We start from the raw sequence: 24,419 nt of genomic DNA, 5'->3' as shown, positions 1-24,419 counted from the left end.
ACTGACGTCATGACCAGTGTGCACCAATCAAAATCCCCAGTGCGCTGATTTCCGGACTTCCGGGAGGTGCGCAACTCACGTCATTCACAACCATTCTAGACGTCTCGTTGGAGTTAACCGTTCATATCTGACATATCTCTGTTAAGTTTACATTTGTGTTAGACGCTTTATACATCAATCTGTTTACGTGATCGATTTCATCCAGGTAAGTTAATTCGAATTAATGTTATTATAGGTTAAGGCTAACTCAGCTTTGAATTGTTAAGAAGAGGCACGACGGTGCTTGGAGGATCCGGTTAGCCGGCGTCTTCACGCGGATGTACTGATGTTGAAATATAGTCATTTTTGTTTCTTTTACTCTTTTGAAAAATTTCAAAGTAAAAGGATAAGAGAACGAATTACTTCCCTTTCATTCAGATTTAAATTTCTGACTTTTGAAATTCTTACTTTTGAGCCGGGACATTTTGTTAGGTTTCCTAATTTCATATTTGTCATTCATTTAAAGCAATGGATTAATGGTCTTTTAAACGTCGGATGTTAACATCGGTAAAACGTCGAAGTGGAATTTGTATAAACAAGTTTATAAAGTTTGCTTTAAATCCTATTACTTAGCTTTGTATAAGAAGTTAGATGTGACTCGGTGATAAACCCTTTATAAATAAATGCCTTTGATTCCCGTCAATCTATATTTTTCTGCTTGGCTTTTTGAGGTCTTTGAATGTGTGATTTGTACGATTTATTTCTGATTATGTATTTTTTACATTTTGATGTTTATGCCATTTTCATTTTAGTGGCAAATTCTTTGACAATAGTCCATTGTAACTGTTAACTGCAAATATATTAATTTAATTAATTCTGCATGTAAAGTTTTGTAATACATGACAGACTGTGTCATTTTCAAGTGATAATATACATGAAGTGACATTCTCGCTCGGTTTAACATGGGAAACCAGCTGTAAGAATCCATCGTTTGACCCACCGGCTGAATGCCATTTCTTATGTTCCTAGCAGCACCCAGCTTGTAATACCTGTGTGAAAATTGTGCTGTATCCTGTACGTAGTTTGACACACATACTCGCAGGCAGGTGATCCCCTCGTTAATCCAGTTGCACAAAGACAGGACAAATAGTGTTGAGGATGGGGGGAATCTACAGTTAGCTTGCAAACAATGGGTGAGATATCATGATCTTTAACATGAACATGAGTCAATTGACTTTAATCGTGAAATTTTCTTCTAAGTTGGAAGAAATTATAATGATGCACGTAGAGCATGTTAATGTCTTCATCATTGTGATGGAACATTGTTCATTGCCGCAGATAGAACTGTCTCTTTTCAGTCATATCAGAAAAGAGCAGTTTGTCAACATTTTGTATTTCAGTGATTGGGAGAGGTACCAAGAGCTGGGTCTTAATAGTCCGGTAAATACAGAGAAGAAAGGTGGAAGGTATTTATAGACATGACAATACAGCATCCATTCTGCATCTGTATAAATTCTTGAAGTACACTGCTGTATCTAATGCAATTTATTATACAGTATTTATCTAATGTCTTCATTTTTCTAGTCCTGGTCAATGAAGTGTGTTTTGCCAGCATTGATGCACCTCAGGAATCCACATTGGACAAGATGAGGTTACACTCCTGCAAAAGCTCACACTAACACAATTTATGCAATAGCCCATAATATAATGCCATGACTTTGGCTATTGGAGCACAGAGTAATAAAGCCCTTTATGTAGAATATGGAAAATCCACAAATGGCCAATGCACAACTCTTTGCATGGTTAAGTGGAGCTGAGAATGTAAGGTTATATTGCACAGGAACAGTTACCCATAAATAACTTAAGTAGTGGAAATTGTCTTAAAGCTGATTATTCCTGAAAGTAATTATCATATTTATTCTTTAAAAGTAATTGCTATATTTATTTGAGATGTAGATCTAACTAGACAATTTCTGTTGGAAAATTAAAAAGAATTTGCTTTATCAGTGTGACATATTTTATGTACATTTTTAAAGGTAAAATGTCACAGGACAAAATCTTTCAGATAAACAGGTCATTTCTAAGAAGTAATCAGCTCTGTTAAAACTTTGGTGGAAAACGGAGCTCACTGCTTACATAATACTGAGATAACTGAGGTACATGGTTATGCAACACTGCCACATCATATTATTTTGCATGGTTGACAGTTTGTTTTTTAAGGCTTTTGGTGTAATGGGCAAAGTACAGAATTCTTGAACCACAGAACAAGGAACCAAATGTAATGAATTCCTTATGGAATTGATTTTGTTTGAAAGTTGTAACAACTAGTGCTGTCCTCAAATGAAATTTAGTTGGCTTATTTTGCCAGGTATCCATTTAAGATGATTTTATCTTTTTGGGTGTATGTTTTGCATGGCTGTTATAATTAATAGTGATTTATTTTAATAAAACTACATATACATTCTCCTTAGCATCAAAGATTTTTGTGTTATTGCATATAGTTGGCCAGTTGAGTTAGCCCATTGTCAGTTTGTATTGACTTGGTATATAAACGGTAACTTTGAGATGAAAATTTAATATTGCCCAAATGCACTGCTTTCCGTCATATAGTTAGATGAAAGTATTCAGGTTATTCAGAACAACACCATTAATATATTAATAATATAAAGTTATGCTGCATTAGTAAGCTTACTTTTGAGACAGGCCAAACAAAATGCAGAATGGTAAGTTTTGTCTCCTATATATACATACATACATTTTATAAAGCAGCATAATGGGATTGCCAGAGACTGTTTCCTACCTTGTGCCCAATGCTTCCAGAGCAGTCTTGGATAAGGATGTCAGGCTAGTACATGGCATACACACATGGCGCCCACACTTGCTATCATAGGAGCCGGTTTAGATTTGCCAGTTAACCTTCCCTGCATGTCTGCGGGGAGGTCAATGGAAAAATGGGTAACAGGCCGACATGAGTAGAACATGCAGGCTCTACACAAACAGTAATTGGATTTGAGCTCAGGATGCTAGTTCTGTTAGATAGCTGCGGTACACGCTGCACTCCTATTCTGCCTTTTCGTTTATTTAGTTCTACTGAATTTACGTGACTACCATCTGGAAACTTTCTCAGCATCCATCCATGAATCTCTTTTGATGTTTAGATTTATTTCCTTTTCTTAAAGCTTTTCAATATTTAAATAAACTTTATTGATTAATTTTTTGGCCATGGTTATTCCAGTACATGTTCATGGCAGACTGGAAACTACATCGAATATTTTGTAAAGAGCAGAAAAAAAAACCTGTATGAAGCGTCAGTCCATTTCTGGGATCATTTCATGATGTATAATCTTTTGGACGTAAGCAGAAGTTGGAGCACGTAGTCAGTGCAGTCCACACAAAAAGTGCTAGGGTTTAAACACGGAGCTCAGCAGATGTGAGGTTAACACTGCACCACGACGACTAATGGGTTGCCATAGTTCAGGGGTGGGCAATGTCCGTCCTGGAGAGCCACAGTAGCTACAGGTTTTCATTCAAACCCAATTGCTTAATTAGAAACCAATCCTTGCCAGCCTCGGACCTGATTTAGTTTTATGGCTTGTTAGTCTGCAATGTAAGGTTCTTATATCGTATATTTGAATCCCTTTTGAAGGATATCATCGAAATGATTTGAAGCCTAAAAAGGATCATTTTCAGTCTGTTACATTTTCTATTAAGTGGTTTATTAAATCAAACAGCATGATGAACACACTCCAATGTAAATGGAAATAGGTTAGATGGGGAGCTCTTGCTGCTTTGTTATTTACATCTAACTGCTAATAAGGAGCCATTAAAACAGTTAATGCAGCCATTTAAGATTGAAATAAGCAATTAAGGGTGGGGAACCTTAACAAGTGAGACCACTAAAATGAAGCATCAAAATGTCACTTAAGCAGTATGTGGTTCATCAGCAATAATTAACTTCTCATTAAGAAACTAAGTTGGATTAAAACTTTGCCGCCACTTTGGCTCTCCAGGACCGACATTGCCCACTCCTGCTATAGTTAAAAGTTGCTACAGCTGATAAATGTTTCATTTCATAATTATGTGCAGTGCACCTTTTTTTTAAATTTTAAAGATTGAGGTCATCCGTAGGTTCTCTGGTGATCAGTAAAACAAGTAAGAGGCCATAAGCTGTAACTTGTTGTTCTTTTGTTGTATTTGTTCATTTCATAAACATTTTCTTAAAATAAAAAAATATATTATTTTCTAACCTGCTTAATCCAGACCAGGGTTGCGGGGATAGTGGCTGGAGCCTATCACAGCTAGCATCGGGTACAAGGCTGGAACAAACCCTGGACAGGTTGCCATTCCATTGCAGTATGAACATACACACCGGGAGAAACCAGAGCACCTGGAAAACCCCCATGCAGAACTGGGGAGAACTTGACATGAGCCCTGGCCTCCTCATTGTGAGGCAGCTGTTCTACCATGGTGCCACCGTGCTGCCCAAAACAAAGAGTTCAAACCAAATGTACTGAGAACCACTAAATGAAGAATTTTGGATTAGATAAACAATGGTAGCAGTTACTGTATGTCACATTATGTAACCACTCTAGGCCAACATGGCAGAGGAGTGTTTTGTTAAGCAAAAACTTTCCGCTTAAATGTTAAGGTTAGCTTGCAAATGAGAACCCGATGTTTGCAGTATATAGTAAAAGGCCCTTACTTGTATTGTGCTAAGCAATATTTTGACATTTCCATTGAATCAAATATTTTACATAAACAAATGTTTGATCGTGGCACCTTTTATTTTGCATTTCTTTGCAGTCTGTATCTATACTTGTTAAAAGTTGTGGTAAGAAAATTGACTGCACTAATCAGTATGCAGTTTTCATTCTTTTAAGAATGATTGTGTTTTAGTAGATTAAAAAGTAAAAATGTAGTGTGAAAGGGCACTCCATTGGAACAGAGTTCAGATAAGTTGGATAAACAATTTCAATATTGTACTTCTACTTTCTCCTTGCCATTTTTGCAATGAATGAATGGCATTTCACTTGTTGGTGAATTCTAGATTTTTAAATGACAGAAATGCTTACCCTCCTATGCATATGTTAGCTATGAAAGTACCCTTGAGGTGAAGGAAGGGAAAGAATGTACAACACTGACCGCTCCTATAGTAAATGAAAAGCATCTCCTTCTATTTATGCGTGGGTAAGGGTGTGTAAGTTTGAAATGACGCACGATTTTCCGGTTCAAGTTACTTAAACTATCTTTAGAGCCTGTTAATGTTGTGGAACAGGTTTTTTCTTTGACATCATGAGTAGTGTTACCTGGTATAAGATTGTCAGAGTTTAGGGATTCCTTTTTAAATTATTCAGAAAGGTCTCAGTCGCAATAGAGGGAAGGTTAAAAATTGCTTCTGCCTGAAATTTCTTAATCAATTTTCTTAGTTTTTTTTCGGACAGGCATTGGTAAGCATACCTCTTTACTACCTGTTTAACATATAGAGGAAAGTTGAGTTGTTTAACTTGATTGTTTTTAACTGTTAACATGTGATGAAATTTTCCTTTGAAGTGGTGTTGTTTCTTAACTCTTCTTTTTAAATTTTATTTATTTTTTTATTTTTTCATGACCCCGTAAATAAGTGCATGGTAGCACATCACTACGATAGCTGGTTCTCGTTTGTCTGGTATAGAGAATTGGACTTTGAATGCCTGGAGAACTTGTGAGATTTGGTGTTTTAGAAGGTTTCTCTGCTCACCTTCACTAATCTGTGTCTAGCCTTCAGGAGGTTTTCATTATTTAGTGACACTATTCTCTGGGACTTCATTTTTAGTCTTTCTCTTACTTCTACCTGTTTGTTCTTTAATAAATAATTTCAATAATGATTTTAATCTTAGAACATGATCTAAGATCATATGATTATTTGTCCCAATTCCTGCACAGCCACTTCTGTATCTTGGTGGTGTTCTAAGCATTTTTTTCTTCATTTTTGTTCATCCATAACTTTTTTTCTCATTTTCTCCATCAACCATGTTGTGTCTTTTTCTGAATGTTTTCTTCATTCTTGTCTTGGTTACTTTCTGTCTGGAATTTCAAAATGGCAATGGAAAATTTTTAAACAAAGTTATCATGCTTTGTGTACTCTTGAATTCTTTCCATACTTACTTGCTCACATTGTTCTTTCTTTATCCTATACTTGCTGGATAATTTGTTAGTCTTCAAACTTGCTGTCAGTGTATCCAGTTTGTAATCCATGTTTTTTTGCACATCAGGATAAGACTTTTTTCCTTTTCTTTCTTCAACACTATGTACTGTTTATTTTGCTTTTCTGGCAGCATTGACCTTATCTTCTGACATCTTTTATATAGTGTTTTTTTTCCTTTTATTGATTAAAATAATACTTGTTTTTAACTTTTCTTTTCAGCTTTATCAACTTCAAAATGTATATTTACCACTAGGTACATACTCAGTTTTTTCCAGTCCCCCATTTTAATTGGTTGTCAGTTTTCTGGCAGACCCTGACAAGTGCTTTTTCCGTTTCTCATTTTAACCTTTTGTAATCATTTGCACTGTCGCACTGGTAGATGCTCTGTCCTCCTTTTCATTTAACTTTTAGTTGTCCTAATAACTGGCTTTCTTATTTTCGTTATTTCCTTTTCAGGGGTTTTGCTGTGCTGGTTATTTCCATGAATTTACTCTATTTGTTCCTTTTAAGATTTTTTTCTGTTGACATCCAAAGGGAACATACACCATCTAGGAAAAATGCAATACTCTTTAAACTGAAGAGCAGGATACCAAAAGTTTGCTTATTTGTTTTTTTTAAAGCATATGTCCATTGCACTGTAAAGTTGTGACAGTTAAAACAATACTCATTTTTCTTAAAATTATTAAAATATAAACATGGTTCACTCTTGAGTACATCTTGAAGAGTTACTTTCATCGTAAAGAGATGTCACCATTAACTTGTTTACTATACTGTTTCTATTTGCAGTTCTATGGCAACATACCAGGAGTTCATACAGCAGAATGAGGAGAGGGATGGTGTTCGATTCAGTTGGAATGTGTGGCCATCAAGTCGACTTGAAGCCACCAGGATGGTGGTACCCCTTTCTTGTCTTTACACACCACTGAAAGAACGTCCAGATCTTCCACCAGTGCAGTATGAACCAGTCCTTTGTAGCAGAACAACTTGCAAAGCAGTACTGAACCCATTGTGGTAAGCTCATCAGTGCTCTAATTTATAAGGAGAAACAATTGTGGCGTGTTGTACTTAAAATGTTGTTAAAGTTTTTTTTTTTGTTTTTTTAAATTTGCAGTCAGGTTGATTTCCGTGCAAAACTTTGGACGTGCAATTTTTGTTTTCAGAGGAATCCAGTAAGTTTGTAGTTTGAGTTGTTAAATCATTATATCATTTTTAGATGTGGTATTTTCAATTCTGTTTTTCTTTTTGTATGTAGTTCCCTCCTGCATATGCCGGCATTTCAGAAGTTAATCAGCCAGCAGAGCTAATGCCACAATTTTCCACAATTGAATATATAATGCAGGTACTAAAAATGCTGTAATAATTTTGTATTTAAAAAATTGAGTGCTAATTTATCACCAGTTTTAACACTTATTTTTTCGTATTTGTCTTGTCTTTCTGCTCTTTCTAATATTTATACAGGCCATTTGTTTTGGTCATAATAAACTTGATGTATTACAGTTACATCATAGTGACAGGCTGATAATTGCAATTTTTTTTTTCCTTTTAAGCGTGGACCACAAACCCCTCTTATATTTTTGTATGTTGTGGATACTTGTTTGGAAGAAGAAGATCTACAGGCCTTGAAGGAATCTCTTCAAATGTCTCTGAGTCTTTTACCTCCTGATGCACTTGTTGGTCTTATTACATTTGGAAGAATGGTTCAGGTCCATGAGCTGAGTTGTGAAGGCATTTCCAAGAGCTTTGTCTTCAGGGGAACCAAAGATCTGTCTGCAAAACAGATAGAGGTTTGTTCCGTTAAAGTCTTCCTGATTGTTTTAATTTTTATATTATAGTTACAAGGATAGAAAGAAATCTGTGGGTCTACAGTTGAACACATTTTAATGACATATTACTCATAATGCACATTTTTCACGGTGAAAATATTACTGTGTAGCAGTCATTAAAATATTATACATCTTTTATAGCATTGGTATACCTTGGTGCAGTTTGTGTCAAGTACAAAGAAATCATTTGTCTGGTCGAGCTTACACACTGATTTTGTTTTTCTTCAAACTGATTTAATTTGCAATTTCGTTGACATGAGATTGTAGCATTTTCAAAATGTATTCCAAATTAAATGTTTATGTGTGTAATGTAAGGCTGTTGGATTCATATCCACAATCTCTAAGTTCATTATTTTTTTCAAATTCATGAAATCCACACTATATACTAGATTATGAAATAACTCCAACATTTTGCACACCTATGCTGAATTCGGATTTAACTCGCCTGGTTATGGCCCGTCTGTTTGCTTGTACATTTCTCTCCATTTTCTTTTGGTCACTCCTGATCCACAAACTGCTGTTGTCCACAGGATCACATATCAATTGTAGTTTTTTGCTTTTTGCATTCTTGTTAAAATGTGAAATGACAACTGATTGGAGATGCTAAAACTTGCATACTCATTGCCAACTATCATGACACATTTAAAGTCACTAAGGTCACTTGTTTTGCCCAGTCTTGCAGTTGAGCATTAACTGATGCCAGAAATGGTGGACTTACAGATTTATACCATACACTGCCATCGGTGTAGTATTTGTGTGAATTTGGGGGCGTACCTTGCCTTAATTTATTGTGATAAAGCCAGTTCTTTACTGGCAACACTGAACAAAACAGTCTAACCCATAAATAAATTCATTTGCTTTGTCTAATATTCTGTTAAAGCGTTTTTTTAAAGTCTCTGTGCTAGATGACTAAATTGGACTTTATTTTTCATGTTGATAGTTGTGAGAAGTCAAGCAAAATGACACCTTTATATTGTCTAACTGAAAAGATTATAATATGCAAGCTTTCGAGGCAACTTGGGCCCCTTCTTCAGGCAAGATTGTAATACAGAAACTGGAGTTCCCTGTGTGTTTTAATTAATAAATATATATATATATATATATATATATATATATATATATATATATATATATATATATATAAATTTTACAATATACACACACACCAGGACAAGTAACAACATTGGTAAATCTTTAAGTGATACATCTTAAATGTAAAAAAATTAATAGACCTCTTTACACGGTACAACACCCTATTTTTATGTTGATAAAATTATTACACCTCGGATAAATCGACTTTCTTTTTCTATGCGAGTAGACCTATTGTATGTGGATGTGAAACTGTTTCAATATTTTTATCAAATATGCAGATTTTTTTTTTACTTTATTTTGAATGAATTGTTGGTTGAGTGGAAGGATGAGGAAGAATTAACTTTATGGTGTTCTGACATTTTGTTTACTTATTGGGAATTAATTTACATTACTGATAGTGTTAAAGAACATAACAAAAATTTTCATTTTGGATAAGTCCTTGCTCCCTATGGCTCTAAACTGAAATTAAAAATGTTTAGTTATTGGATTAGTACATACAAAATTGTTGGTTTCTCACCCTACTCTGAGAAATTTTGAAGTAAAAAATAATATATGAAATTTATTTAATACATGACAATTTACTTTTAATAGTACCTAAACAAGGAATAAAAATGTTTTTTTGTGTAACTGTTTAAAAATAGTCAAAAGTACTTTTTATTTAGCAATTAAATGTTGATACTCATTTACAGGAAATGCTAGGTCTGAGTAAGGCATCAGCCCCTGCACAACAGGGGCGACCACTGCAGCCTCCAGATCAAACATGTACCAGCAGGTATTGTATCTGCTTAAATATTATAAAAAATATAATTTTACTTGATACATTTTAGTAGTTAATAGTTTCACATTGCCAAAATCATCATTATCACTGGTTTAATGGACATTCTTCTGGGTTTACCCAGGTTAGCCAGTTGTCCATGAAATCATTTTTCCTCTTCTTTGGTCAGTTCTGGCTGTTCTGTGAGCAGAAAGGACCATTCTTTTCCTGTCATCCAAAAGCACCTAACTCCATTCCTCATCCCTTTCACTTCCCATTTTGGTGCACCTCTTCACTTACTCATTCTCTGCCTTTCACTTTCTCACTGCCCAAATCACCTTAGTTGGTCTGTCCTCTGCACCACACCTCCACACCCAGTCTCTTAACTCGGCATTCCTTTTCCTCACTCTGTGACACTACACAATCCACAAGATTTTATTTTTCTTCACCATTACATATTCTATCTTCATTGTCAACATCTCAGTCCCAGAGTACTTACTACTCCTCCTCACACAACTTTCATAAACTCTTACTTTTGATGCCAAAGTTTTTCCTGAAATATTGTCAGCTTAATCTAAACTTATTACTTACTCTATGACTTAATTATTTTATTCTGTTTTAATTGCTGCATTTGACATTGTTGCATAAATTATTGTTAGGTTTTTGCAGCCTGTACATAAGATTGACATGAACCTTACTGACCTTCTTGGGGAGCTCCAGCGAGACCCATGGCCAGTACCTCAAGGAAAGAGGCCACTGAGATCTACTGGAATTGCATTATCTATTGCTGTTGGTTTGCTTGAGGTAACTTCCTTTAATATATGTATTGGTTTGATTGTACATCCGTGTAACTGTAAATGTTTAATTGAAATCCTGTTAAACAGAGTGTAACAATAAAGAAAAAAGGCATGGGTGGTTAACAAATAAAATCAAATAGCAACAGTTTAGATTTTGAATATCCTTTGATTGTATTTCTTACTTTCATTAGTACAGACAATTTAAATTTTTTTATTATGGATCCTTGCATAGTAGTTCAAAAGATTAGAGGATTAAAGAATATTTCTTGCTACTTTCTGACTGATAGCATGTATGTTGACTTCAAAAATTAATGTCACCCTAGAAGATTGCCAAAAAACTGTCATCAAAGAAATGCCTTGGATAATGAGTTATAGTGCATTTTAGCCTCAAAAATAGGAAATATTGTTCTTTACTTATGATGTTTAACCAGCATGGATAACACTTTGGATGAAATAACACTATCAATTTTACATTTCACATTGGGTAAAAGTTTCTTTATTTTCCATAAATTCCTCAACAGATATTCAAAGCACTGACTGGGTCAGTAGTGATAGAGTTTAGGTTTGGTCACGTATGAAAATAGTACCCAGTTCCAATGATAATCTGACTGGTACCTGGCTAATTTAAGCCATTTCAATTTCTTTTATTTTCTCTTTCTTCCTGCACAAGATCTTACTTACATATTCTTAATAAGTGAGCCACTTCTGCTAATATGAGCAAGTTTCTCTTTGATAAATTACTTCAGTACATTTTGTCATGAGGATAGATGTCATCATACCTTTATTAATATCCTTTATTTCATTGAATTGAAAAAAATATGTCTAAAAATCTGTCCTGTTGAAATGTGCAGAAATAATGGTAGATTTGAATTTCTTTAGTTAAAAACAAATGGTAATGAGGTGGTCCAATGAAAGTGCATGTTTAAATATCACAGTATGTAAAGACTTTAATCCGGGGTACAGCTTAAGCATATAACAATGCTAAAGAAAATTTTACTGGTTTAATATCTTAAGACTGTACACAACCTTTGTTATTTTTGTTCAGTGTGTTGTGCTTTGAATAATCGGCTTTCTAATTGATGGATTGGAAAAGGTTCTGATATAGATTCTGGACGTTGACAAGAAATGCTGATACATTTAATAAAGAAAAAGTGTCTCAAAGTGTTTTGGACTGAGGATCACTTTGCTAAAATCAAATCTAACAGCGGACTGCCTGAGTTTGACAGTTGCCAGAATGTGTAATTCTAAGTTTCCAAAGCAAAATGCAAATATAAAAATGCTGGATCTTAGTATTTTTAAAATAAATATAATTTTCAAATTTAAAGTCCCAGTTTTTCAGGCAGAGACTCCTAATAACCACTTTAGTCATGAAGATTAACGGCAGTAAGCCTGTCAGCACTAATGTGCTGATCATCAGCAACATAAAGTTGACCTGGCTGACAACAAAGTGAGTTTAGAAGGGAGTCCAGTGCATTGACTGAGATTGACTGCAATACAGAGAGACGTGAGAGTGACAAAGGGGAGGCCACTAAAGGCAAAGAAGCAGAGCAGGAACGTGTGAAATTGTTAATGTGTGTAAGAAGGCTAGACATGTAGTCCGTGGTGGCAGTTTTAGCTCCATTTCTCATGTATTAAGATATATTGATTTAGCAGTGCTAATATTGTCTAGCACCCTTGATTGTTACAAATAAATGCTTATTTAAGCACATAACAAACAAACACATTTGAGCTAATTAAAAGTCTCTTTGTCCCGATGACTCACTTTGCGATCCACAAGAATATGCAGTACTGCTCAATTTTTAAGTGACTTGCAATGATCTAATTCTTTGGTAATTTTTCTGCATCTTTTTGCTGCTGTTCTTTGTTTATCAGAGACCAATCTGCTAGACAAATGTTTAAATAGGGTGCTTGTAAGTTATATACAGTCTTATTTTTCTAGTTCCCAACTCAACCTCCACTACAGGATTATTAACTTGTTTTAATAAGTGACTTGTATGTTTGCTAACCTATGTTATACCTTTTTATTTTCTAAGGGTACATTCCCAAATACAGGTGCACGGATAATGCTTTTCACTGGAGGTCCACCTACCCAGGGACCAGGAATGGTTGTTGGGGATGAACTTAAAACCCCAATTCGTTCATGGCATGATATTGAGAAAGACAATGCACGGCACTTAAAAAAGGCAACAAAGGTATGTTGCTTAAAGTGTATTTATTTATTTTTTTTTTACTAGTAAAATTCATTCAGACACTTGTACTAATAAGGAATGCAATTATTCTACCACTACCTGAAATATCCATTGTGCTGATCAAAATTACCTTACAAAATTACAGCTTCCCGTTGGGGAGAGTTGATACAAGTACTAAGGAAGATCTTTGGCGCATTGAGTTGCAGACAATGCCTATAGCCCAATGTGTAAAGTTCACAAGGCTAATTTTGTTTAAAATGATAGAAATGTGTCACTTACTGATTACACATTTTTGTTTTTGGGAATAGACTTGTCTTTATATATTCATTTTTTTTTTTTTTGACTGCAGTATTATGAAGCCCTGGCTAATCGTGCAGCTACTAATGGTCATTGTGTTGATATTTATGCTTGTGCCTTGGATCAGACTGGGCTTCTTGAGATGAAATGTTGTGCCAACCTAACAGGGTAAAAATTTTAGTTGTTACCTCAAACTGTTCATTTTGAGACACTGTTCTAATATTCTTTATATATTATCTCTGATACTAAATATACTGTGTTGATGTTTTGTGGCACATATAATCTCTTGTGCAAGTTGTTTCTTTAAATAAGGAAACCTCTTTTAAAATATAGTGATCTGGTGTTGAATTATTTAGTACACCTCAAACCAGTTTTGTGTTTAAATGGAAAGCATTAACATTGCACTTGTTTCTTTTTAGGGGTTATATAGTGATGGGTGACTCATTCAACACCTCTCTCTTCAAACAAACATTCCAGAGAGTTTTTTTGAAAGACTACAATGGACACTTCCAAATGGCCTTTGGAGGGGTAATAGAAGTTAAGGTAAGGACATCTGTTTAGAGTGAGTTAATACTATGACTTAATTTCTTTAATCTGAAACATTACATTTTCTCAATAGTGTTAACAATTTTTTTTTTTTTTTTTCAAATTTGCTTTTTGTTATTAGTTTCTGGTAACTGAATATAGTATAGCCATTTGTTTTAAATAAAACACCAATGTTAGTTTTCTTTTGTTTATTTGTTTTCTGAGCACACTATATTTTGGTTAAGTGTTGTAATGTGTTTTTGCCTAGGTTGCATAAATTTAATTACAAAAAACAAGTGGTTAAGATTTACTGAAATAGTAGTATTTTAAAACTTGTTTCTTTTTTTTTATTAATTACAAATATATTCTGACACTGATTTGAATGAATGGATGCCTAATATTTGATTTAATTTTTTAAATGTTTTAAATTACAGGTTTCAAGGGAGCTTAAAGTATCTGGTACTATTGGACCTTGCATTTCCCTAAATGCAAAGGGGCAAAGTGTTTCAGAAAATGTAGGTTTATTCAGTTATTTCTGTTTTAAATATAGTAAGTAAATGTATATTATGGCTAAATATTCATTATTTAACTGCTGTAATATGTAAAAGCCTAATTGTTAGAACCAATATAAGCATCACATTTGGGGAACAAAAAATCCTCACCATTAAGACAAGCATTTTTTTTTTTTTTTTTTGTTTGGTCCATCAGGAGGTTGGAATTGGTGGCACAACTCACTGGAAAGTCTGTGGCTTGAATCCATTCACAACACTTGGAATATATTTTGAAGTTGTAAATCAAGTACGTTTATTTTTAGTGCTTATTGTGAAAAGCTTGATCAATGTGAAACCAGAGAAAATGTGCATATCAATACGTGAAAAAGGAAGTTCAAGTGTTTTTCAAATCTATATGTATTTTTTTTGTTTGTTTGTTACATAGCATAATGCGCCAGTTCCTCAGGGTGGGAGAGGAGCAATTCAATTTATTACACAGTATCAGCATTCAAGCACGCAAAAGCGAATAAGAGTGACCACAATTGCCAGGAGGTAGGTATTTTATTTTAGTAAGCTTATGAGAATTAGTTTGTATTTTAACAAAATGTAAAACCAAACAAAGCTATAGGATTATTTCTAACAGCTGATAATGTTCTAACATTATAAACAAATATACTCTTTTTGCTGTAATTTTATTTATTTACCTGAAAACCTTATATATAATAATTTTGAAATTGTATTTTCCCCCTCATTATCAGAGTATAATCATGCAAGTTAACATGTTGCACTGTTACCTGTTTAGTGCCCACTGAGTTTCTATTTGACTTAAAGCAAGTCAAATTAAAATTGCAGTCCTTCTATTCTAAAACACATTTGCAATTAATTTCACTATACAGTAATATCTGTGCTTGATAAGTGTTATGGAATAGTGATCGTTATAGGTTATATAAAATATAAATAATGCTGCATTTACAATTAGATAATTAAAATGAACTTTTGATCATACAAAGAAACCACATTTATTTTATATTATATCTTTCTATTACGAATAAAACAACCACTACCGGAAAATATAAATAATCCACTTATTGAGAATATAACCAAAAGATAAAGCAAGTAGAACCCTATGTATGTATGTAATAATATATTACATAATTATAAAAAAATATATTATAGCTTTGTAAGCCCATGTTGTAAAAAGCCAAGGCTCCTAGAAACTATTGAAATCGTCAGGGGAAAAAAAATGAAAATGCAGAGCGTTGGCTTCATTTTGCGGATGTGCTCGCCCAACCCCATTTGTCAATCAGCAGCTAATCAAGTTTCTTTCTCCTCTGAGGTTTCATTTTGCCAATGTGCTTGCCTCATTTCTGTATCAGCAGCTAAGCGAGTTTGTCTTTTTTCCGCGGTTTCACTTTGGTGGTGGAGTCACTTTCATTCAGCTTCATGCCTTGTACTTCTTTCTTCTTCCGACTTGTTAACTTGGGGCTGCCTTGCTGGCTCTTTGAGCTTCATGCTGTAGCCTCACACTTCAGCCTAGACAGACACACACACACACACACACACACACACACATATATATGAAGTATAAACTATTTACAAAAAATTATAAAGTACATATATAGTATCATCCGCTGACAAGTATACAATATTTATTATGGACTTTTGTTTTGCTGAGTGTACATACTTTGTTGCATTACATGTGGGATATTAAATTTGGCCCTGTATTATTTTTTGGGGGGAACATTCTAATTTTTTTATATGGTTACTTTTTTGTGTAGTAGCTGTTGTTTTATGTGTGTTACTCCATTCTATAATTTCTGCTATTTTATTTAAAACCAATTGACTAGAATTATATACTGTGACAAAGTTATTTCTTTTTATACATTTAAAATACAAATTTACTCTTTTCTATTACCAATATCACAAGACTGCTGGCATATGACTATTTTTATAAATTAATAAATAGGTTAGATGACTTGTGCAGAGTGACAAATAGTGAATTAAAGTAGGGAACTGAATCTGCCGTCTTACTGGCCAGTTTACTGCTGACTTTTACTGGTATTCATTTTTAAAGAAATAAGAAAGGTGTGATAAAATTAGATATAGCGGGTGGAGTATCTCTTTATGCTAACATTAAGTCTTTGAAAATGTTATTGTACTTAAGAGAGTTTGGTTTTTCTCCTCTTCTTATAGCTGGGCAGATGCGCAGTCTCAGCTTCAACACATTGAAGCATCATTTGATCAGGAAGCATCAGCTGTGTTAATGGCTAGGCTTGGAGTTTTTAGAGCAGAGTCTGAGGAAGGACCTGATGTGCTAAGGTGGCTTGACAGACAGCTAATTAGACTGGTAAGATTTCATATGTAAGTTCTTTCCTTGAGCCGTTATAGTTTTCAGATAGCTTTCATGTGAATATTGTATGATTACTTGACAGAAGCATTAAAGTCTTTATAGTGCATCAGTTAATAATATGGTATTTTGAGCAAATTAATTTTCTTATTGTTCTTTTTCCCCTAATTCTATTAATCTCCAGGAACCATACCTAGACAAGCAGCCTGATTCCAAGTGCTTTTTCTTGGCAGGCAGGGACATGAAAATATGCAAATAGCCTTTGTCTACATTTAATAAGAAATCAACATAAGTAATGCCTATTTATCCTCATTAAAAATAGGAACAATGCTGTTCCTGTTCCTGCAGTAGCTGAAAGGCTACTAGGTTCCAAATGTACTTATTCACCTTTCTTTTTTCTCATTCTTGGCCTCTATTTTTCTTCAGTACAATTGAACTCTTCTAGCTGTAGTTTGCGCAAAACAAAACCAATCCAAATATAATTTGATGATTACAAATTTTTTCTACCAGGGCAACAATTTATCAAAATCGTTCTTGTGCAAAATGTGATGCAAACTGAAAGTGGTTTGCTATCACAACACCTCTCAGGCAGGCACTTTCATCAGCAGTGGTTCTGCTTCTTGAGAAGAAACCAAGGAAACTGTGAAGTTTTATGGGTGGTTTAGTAAAGGAAGTAAAATGTGCAAATGTAAAACTAAAGTAAATAGGTTTACATTAATGCATTCATTAATTGTTTTTAAACTGCTTACTTACAGTGTCAGAAATTTGGACAATTTCATAAAGACGATCCTTCTTCCTTCAGATTATCAGAAGCCTTTTCCCTTTACCCACAGGTAAAACTTTTTATGTAATGTAGTAGAGATTTCTTCTCCCAAAACCAGAGGTTTAAAACGTTACTTACATCTCAGAACATTTATTATTTTATGATGCTTATCAGTATATCTATTGTGGGGATTTCAAATAATGCATAATTTGACTTAACTTCCCTTTTTAATAGTACTTCTTAACTTTTAACATTTCTTTTGCATTCCAAAAACCTACTTTATTCAGTCGTTCAAGTCAGTTTTGTTCTTCAGAATGCAGACACTAGCCAGTAGAAGAATGGCTCATTTGTTTCCAATCTGACACATTACAATAAAGTAGATACTTTCTCCCTGGGGAAAAAAAACTTCTAACATTTCTCCTAGCAATGGTGACCTTTTGTAACAGTAGAAATGGAAAATAAGCCTGTAGAGTAACAGTATTATAAGAATTGTGCAGAATCAATGTAAAGTTAAACTAAAAAGTAATTGTCGATAAACCTAACGTCTGCAGTAATTTGAGCTATTGAAAATATGTCTCATTCAAAAAGCATGAGATTAAATGAATATTTCAAGATCGATAGAAAAATTCCTTCTAATAATTGTGAAGCATAAATGGCCTGTAATTTTGTGTATTAATTTTAATAAAAAATATACACTCAGTTTTACACACATGGTGTTTATCACAGTTGGTATTGTATTTATTTGAGTAATTATCAGGGGGATGTTAACACTATCTTTAATGATCCTATCTCAGAGCTTCTTGTGGACTAGAAACCTCACCCAGTTACTGTCAATATGTTTACATGTTTTTTTAGCATCTGTTTAAAGCAGTTTGTGTTTTCCTTGACATTCCAGAGATATGCAGCTTAAGTTGAACTGTGACTCTAAATTACCCACATGTGAATGTGGGTATCCTGTGATTAACTGGCACCTCACCAGAATATATTTAATATGGATTTTGTTTTCTCCATTTCCAGTTTATGTTTCATTTGAGGAGATCACCATTCCTTCAGGTGTTTAATAACAGTCCAGATGAGTCCTCATATTATCGCCATCACTTTATGCGCCAGGATCTTACTCAATCATTGATCATGATTCAGCCAGTTCTGTATTCCTATTCTTTTTATGGACCACCTGAGGTTTGTATGCCATATTTTTAACCATTGTGGAATTGTATTACTCTCTGAAAAGAAAATTGTGTTTAGCGTTTTTGATGTAATAGTCAACTGTTTTCTTGCTGCTTAAGTTCTCAGCTCTTATTCAGTTAGTAACTCTGTGACTTGCATTACCTATGCCACAATTTAAAAAAATAAGATACGTTAAAGAATTGGGTGTAACTATAAAGTGGCTTGGAGTGTTTTTCAAGAAAAATAATTGATAGTTGGTAGCCTAAAAAAGTATGTCTAGTCTGTAGATATATAAGTTATAGATGGTAATGACTTGTGTTTTTCATCATCCTGCAGCCTGTACTGCTCGACAGTAGCAGTATTTTGCCTGATAGAATCTTACTGATGGACACCTTCTTTCAGCTTGTCATCTATCATGGGGAGGTATGTCTGGGTAATTTAGTTGTTAATGCTTCTTCAGTTGAATTATATTCAAAGATGATACCAATATCAAAGCTACAGTAGACAAAAAATTAACGTTTTAACCCAAGTTATTAAAATGTTGTTTTTTTTACTAACGTATGTTATAGGTGGTGCTAACATTTTTGTTGACTATATTTCTTATTAGACTATTGCACAGTGGCGTAAAGCTGGCTATCAAGATATGGCCGAGTATGAAAACTTCAAACAGCTTCTTCAAGCTCCATTGGATGATGCACAGGAAATTCTACAGAGTCGATTTCCAATGCCCCGTTACATTGATACAGAACATGGAGGAAGTCAAGTATGTACTGTATACACTGCAGACATCTTTCTAAGCAATTAAGATTGTTCAAAAGACCACTGACACCATGTGTGTTTTTTTTTTTTCTCTCCCTCTCCCATAAACAGGCTCGGTTCCTTCTGTCAAAAGTAAATCCATCACAGACCCATAATAACTTGTATTCATGGGGGCAGGTAAGTTGGTGCAGTTTTATTTTTGAAATGAATAATTTTCAATAGGACTAGTAACATTAAAATGTTGAGTATTCTAAGAGCTAGTAACTAGATGATATATTCGAGAGCAAGTCAGTAATTGCCTGCATCTTTGTGATCAATTTGTTTGGGTTGGCTGTACAGCTGAAGGTGTAAATAAATCAATAGAAGGCTTTCTGCAAAATGTGGAGATGGTGCTTTATCACAGCAAAGTGTTTAAAATGGTATAAAAATGGCCGGGCAAGTGTTAAATACGAAGTAAAAGAGTAACATCTGTCTATGTCCAACACTGACAACAACACTGAGCAAGTCGTACCATGACTGATGAACTGATGAGAATTTTGTCCCCAGTACTCTAGCACATATCAAGCTAATTGCTGCTCTTCTTTGGTCCAAATGGATGGTGGATTTTGGGGTGGCCATATTTACTTCTAGAAAACAACAAATAAGACTGACTGATCAAGGTCACAACTTCACCACTGTGACCTCTGGTACATCATGTTTCCAAATGTGTTCAGGGAAAGCTGTAGGTCAGCCCAAACAAAATGATCTTGAATGTGCAGATAATGTCTCCTATTTTAATAATTCTAACCTATTTTTTTATGGTACTAAAAGTGTGTCAAACAAGTGCTGCCTTTAAACTGTGACGGAATAGAAGCTTGAAGTGCTTTTCAATACTATCTAATGTCCAAAGTACAGGATTTAGCAAAGGAAAGCATGCCTTTTAAACTAAAACCAGTGACAGAAGCAAATCAGGAGTTAACCTTTGACTAACAACATTTTAGTCTGCGTCCTTGGGTTAGTTCATTGACAATTTACTTTCATTATCTCAACATTTCAGTAGATTGGTATCTGTGTGCACAGCAAAAAAGTGGTTACTTTTAAAGGTTAATTTCAGTGAATTTTGAAGATCTCAGACGTTCCATATGTTCAAAATCTCAACAGTTTTTTTTTTTGTTTTGTTTACATTTTTTTTATTATCGTTTAACAGGAAACTGGAGCTCCAATTCTAACAGATGATGTCAGCTTACAAGTTTTCATGGATCATTTGAAGAAGCTTGCAGTGTCCAGTGCATCATAAGCCTCTCTGTATGCAGTATTAAATGTTTAAAACATGTTTTGAGATTTGGATAAACATTTCAAGGTCTACAATAATGTATTTTTCCTATTCACAATAAACTGTGAAATTATTTATTCTTTTAGTACTGAAAGCTAATAAATTGTTGGGAAGAGTCTTGTTTATATTGGGTGGCTTTGGTTAAGAAATTTCAATAGCATTCCATCATTTTTTCCTTGGGTTTTCCCATTCCATGTTGTGTATTTTTTTAATAAAAAAAAAAAAAAAAAACTGGTACAGAAGTATAACGGCATCTTTTTGAAATTTCAAAGTATAAATTGTTGTTTGCAAAGTGTGTCTTGAACCATAATGTTTGAAAAATTATAAATAAGAATGTTCTGAAATACAAAATTTTTTTATTCATGTATAAGTGAATTGGAAAATTAATTTATTCTGATGTTTACTACAGTGTTTAGAAATACCAATACATTAAATGGTAAAAATTATAATTTATAGAATAATTGAAAAGAAATTCTATAAATGTTACAAACAGCATGTTTTAAACCACGTTTAGCTATTTAAAATTTACGTTAAGGATAGTTTTTTGAATTTCAACACTCTTTAGATAATTCAAATCGAGCAATAAACTACTTTATATACATTATGCAAAATTTGATTACTCTGTTGTATTGTGTACATTTTTAAATTGAAATGTTTCACACTCTGCTGTAGACCTTTTAGTTAGCTACTAATTTTTAAATCCAAATTTATGATAAACTCAAATTAAAATATAATATGAAAGGGTCATATTGATCTAATTTATTTTTTTGGTATGTAAACTTAACTGTAAAAGTACTGTTTAAAGTCCAGTTAACAACTGTAAAGTCTGTTGTGTGTACTGTATTAATGTTTTTTGTGTATGTTTTCTTTTTGGAATAAATTATTCCATTAATTCAAGCTGCACTGTAATTTTAGTTTGTATTTCAATGATTTTGGTGTTTTCATAAGTATATTGTACAGGTAACTGGAAAAACTTTGCTATAGAAATATGTCTTAAGTACTTTACTTTAAACACTAATTTGGGTAATCATCTGAGTAACATTTGCACAAGCAGGTTCAGAATCAGCAGGTTTATCAAGAAACACAGCGTTAAATGAAACCATATATGCCTAGTAAACCTTTACTACATTTCCGATTGATTTATTGGAATTTCCATCTAATGTAGAAGTTGGAAAATGCCCTGGACAAGTTAAAATAACAAACACAGTGGCTTCAGAAACCTTTCAAACCCTTTAATGTTTCTCACATTTTGCTATGTTTCAGCCTTGTGCTAAAATCGGGATTCACAGTTATGGCACTCTGTACTCTAATCACTGTCCTTGAAAAATCTCAATATGTGTGAACAGCTTGCAATATTAACACACATCAGTTATTGTTAAATGTAAGTAAACAGCAGAGCAACTTTGGTGAAATAACACCCAAACTTTATTTCAATCATTACTTATGTTTATTTGCAGGAAAAATATGCATCCATGTTAAATATAAAAAAACCCATACAATCTGAACAATTCAAATGGAGGTCACACAGCAAGCTTCAAGTCGGGTGGCTATAGGTTTAGTTGTTGCAGTCTGTGATGATTACAAGCATAGATAGGGACAGTAGATGATAGACGTGATGTCTCTGAAAATGTTTTTAAAATCCTTTCCTTTTATAGGATTCTTTTACCCCTATTTGGACAGGATATGTTCAGTTGAAGACATACAAATTTGAGTCCCTGTACCCTTTTTTTGTCTCCCCCTCTTAAAAATTGGTATCCGGAAAGTATTCACAGCGCATCACTTTTTCCACATTTTGTTATGTTACAGCCTTATTCCAAAATGGATTAAATTCATTTTTTACCTCAGAATTCTACACACAACACCCCATAATGACAACATGAAAAAAATGTACTTGAGATTTTTTGCAAATTTATTAAAAATAAAAAAATTGAGAAAGCACATGTACATAAGTATTCACACCCTTTGCCATGAAGCTCCAAATTGAGCTCAGGTTCATCCTGTTTCCCATGATCATCCTTGAGATGTTTCTGCAGCTTCATTGGAGTCCACCTGTGGTAAATTCAGTTGATTGGACGTGATTTGGAAAGGCACACACCTGTCTATAGAAGGTCCCACAGTTGACAGTTCATGTCAGAGCACAAACCAAGCATGGAGTCAAAGGAATTGTCTAACAACAACAGTGTTTATTTATATAGCACATTTTCATACAAACAGTAGCTCAAAGTGCTTTACATAATGAAGAATAGAAAAATAAAAGACACAGTAAGAAAAATAAAATAAGTCAACATTAATTAGCATAGAATAAGAGTAAGGTCCGATGGCCAGGGTGGACAGAAAAAACAAAACTCCAGACGGCTGGAGAGAAAAAATAAAATCTGTAGGGATTCCAGACCATGAGACCGCCCAGTCCCCTCTGGGCATTCTACCTAACATAAATGAAACAGTCCTCTTTGGATTTAGGGTTCTCACGGAAGGACTTGATGATGATGATGGTCACGTAGACTTCTGCCTTTTAATCCATCCCATCATTGTTGGAGCATCATGATGCTTTGAGTAGACGGTGGTGGCAAAAAAAAAACGAGAGAGTAGGGGTCAGTACGGATTTTAGAGCCACCATGAATAGTTTTTATGATGAATTGAACATACAGAGTATCAGGATTAAGTTAAAGTGAAGTTATGAGAAGGCCATGTTAAAGTTATGTGTTTTCAGCAGTGTTTTAAAGTGCTCTACTGTATCAGCCTGGTGAATTCCTATTGGCAGGCTATTCCAGATTTTAGGTGCATAACAGCAGAAGGCCGCCTCACCACTTCTTTTAAGTTTTGTTCTTGGAATTCTAAGGAGACACTCATTTGAGGATCTGAGGTTACGATCTGGAATATAACGTGTCAGACATATAGATATTTAAGATGGGGCGAGATTATTTAAGGCCTTATAAACCATAAGCAGAATTTTAAAGTCAATCCTGAATGACACAGGTAACCAGTGTAGTGACAACAAAACTGGAGAGATGTGCTCGGATTTTCTTTTCCCAGTTAGGATTCTAGCAGCTGCATTCTGCACTCGCTGCAAACGATTTATATCTTTTTTGGGTAGTCCTGAGAGGAGTGCGTTACAGTAATCTAGTCGACTGAAAACAAACGCGTGATCTAATTTCTCAGCATCTTTCAGTGATATAAGAGGTCTAACTTTAGCTATGTTTCTTAAGTGAAAAAATGCTGTCCTAATGATCTGATTAATATGCGATTTAAAATTCAGATTACAGTCAACAAAATTATCTGGTCTGATGAAACAAAGATTGAACTCTTTGGTGTGAATGGCAGGCGTCACGTTTGGAGGAAACCAGGCACCGCTGATCACCAGGCCAATACCATCCCTAAAGTGAAGCATGGTGGTGGCAGCATCATGCTGTGGGGATGTTTTTCAGCGGCAGGAACTGGGAGACTAGTCAGGATAAAGGGAAAGATGACTGTAGCAATGTACAGAGACCTCCTGGATGAAAACCTGCTCCAGAGCGCTCTTGACCTCAGACTGGGGCGATGGTTCATCTTTCAGCAGGACAACGACCCTAAGCACACAGCCAAGATATCAAAGGAGTGGCTTCAGGACAACTCTGTGAATGTTCTTGAGTGGCCCAGCCAGAGCCCAGACTTGAATCCGATTGAACATCTCTGGAGAGATCTTAAAATGGCTGTGCACCGACGCTTCTCATCCAACCTGATGGATCTTGAGAGGTGCTGCAAAGAGGAATGGGCGAAACTGGCCAAGGATAGGTGTGCCAAGCTTGTGGCATCATATTCAAATAGACTTGAGGCTGTAATTGCTGCCAAAGGTGCATCGACAAAGTATTGAGCAAAGGCTGTGAATACTTATGTACATGTGATTTCTCAGTTTTTTTATTTTTAATAAATTTTCAAAAACCTCAAGCCTTTTCACGTTGTC

At 34.4% G+C, this 24,419-nt stretch overlaps 1 protein-coding gene across 2 annotated transcripts; it reads left to right on the top strand.

The window, feature by feature from the left end:
- Positions 1-61: 61 nt before the first annotated feature.
- sec23b (SEC23 homolog B, coat complex II component) lies at positions 62-21,376 on the top strand. Of its 2 annotated transcripts, none has more exons than XM_039738302.1 (20): positions 62-205; positions 6,950-7,174; positions 7,275-7,332; positions 7,416-7,502; positions 7,711-7,947; positions 9,768-9,850; positions 10,492-10,636; positions 12,663-12,821; positions 13,168-13,283; positions 13,535-13,658; positions 14,075-14,155; positions 14,349-14,438; positions 14,577-14,683; positions 16,325-16,478; positions 17,234-17,311; positions 18,259-18,420; positions 18,745-18,831; positions 19,016-19,171; positions 19,279-19,344; positions 20,354-21,376. In XM_039738302.1, exons 2-20 carry the CDS (start codon positions 6,954-6,956, stop codon positions 20,441-20,443), a joined length of 2,301 nt encoding a protein of 766 aa, XP_039594236.1. In that variant the 5' UTR covers positions 62-205; positions 6,950-6,953; the 3' UTR covers positions 20,444-21,376. The 2 variants fall into 2 exon arrangements, with proteins under 2 accessions (XP_039594236.1, XP_039594237.1); XM_039738303.1 differs by lacking the exon at positions 62-205 and adding an exon at positions 5,324-5,426.
- The last annotated feature ends 3,043 nt before the right edge of the window (positions 21,377-24,419 follow it).

Source organism: Polypterus senegalus, chromosome 16, assembly GCF_016835505.1.
Source record: "Polypterus senegalus isolate Bchr_013 chromosome 16, ASM1683550v1, whole genome shotgun sequence".
Lineage (NCBI taxonomy): Eukaryota > Metazoa > Chordata > Cladistia > Polypteriformes > Polypteridae > Polypterus > Polypterus senegalus.
This window is presented reverse-complemented; position numbering and strand designations above follow the sequence as displayed.

What these genes read in the sequence shown, in the direction of transcription:
- sec23b (XM_039738302.1), top strand. Translation starts at nt 6,954, where the DNA reads ATGGCAACATACCAGGAGTTCATACAGCAGAATGAGGAGAGGGATGGT. An exon ending in GCAGTACTGAACCCATTGTG is followed by an intron (nt 7,175 to 7,274) that starts GTAAGCTCATCA and finishes TTAAATTTGCAG; the next exon opens with TCAGGTTGATTTCCGTGCAA. An exon ending in GTGACCACAATTGCCAGGAG is followed by an intron (nt 14,684 to 16,324) that starts GTAGGTATTTTA and finishes CTCTTCTTATAG; the next exon opens with CTGGGCAGATGCGCAGTCTC.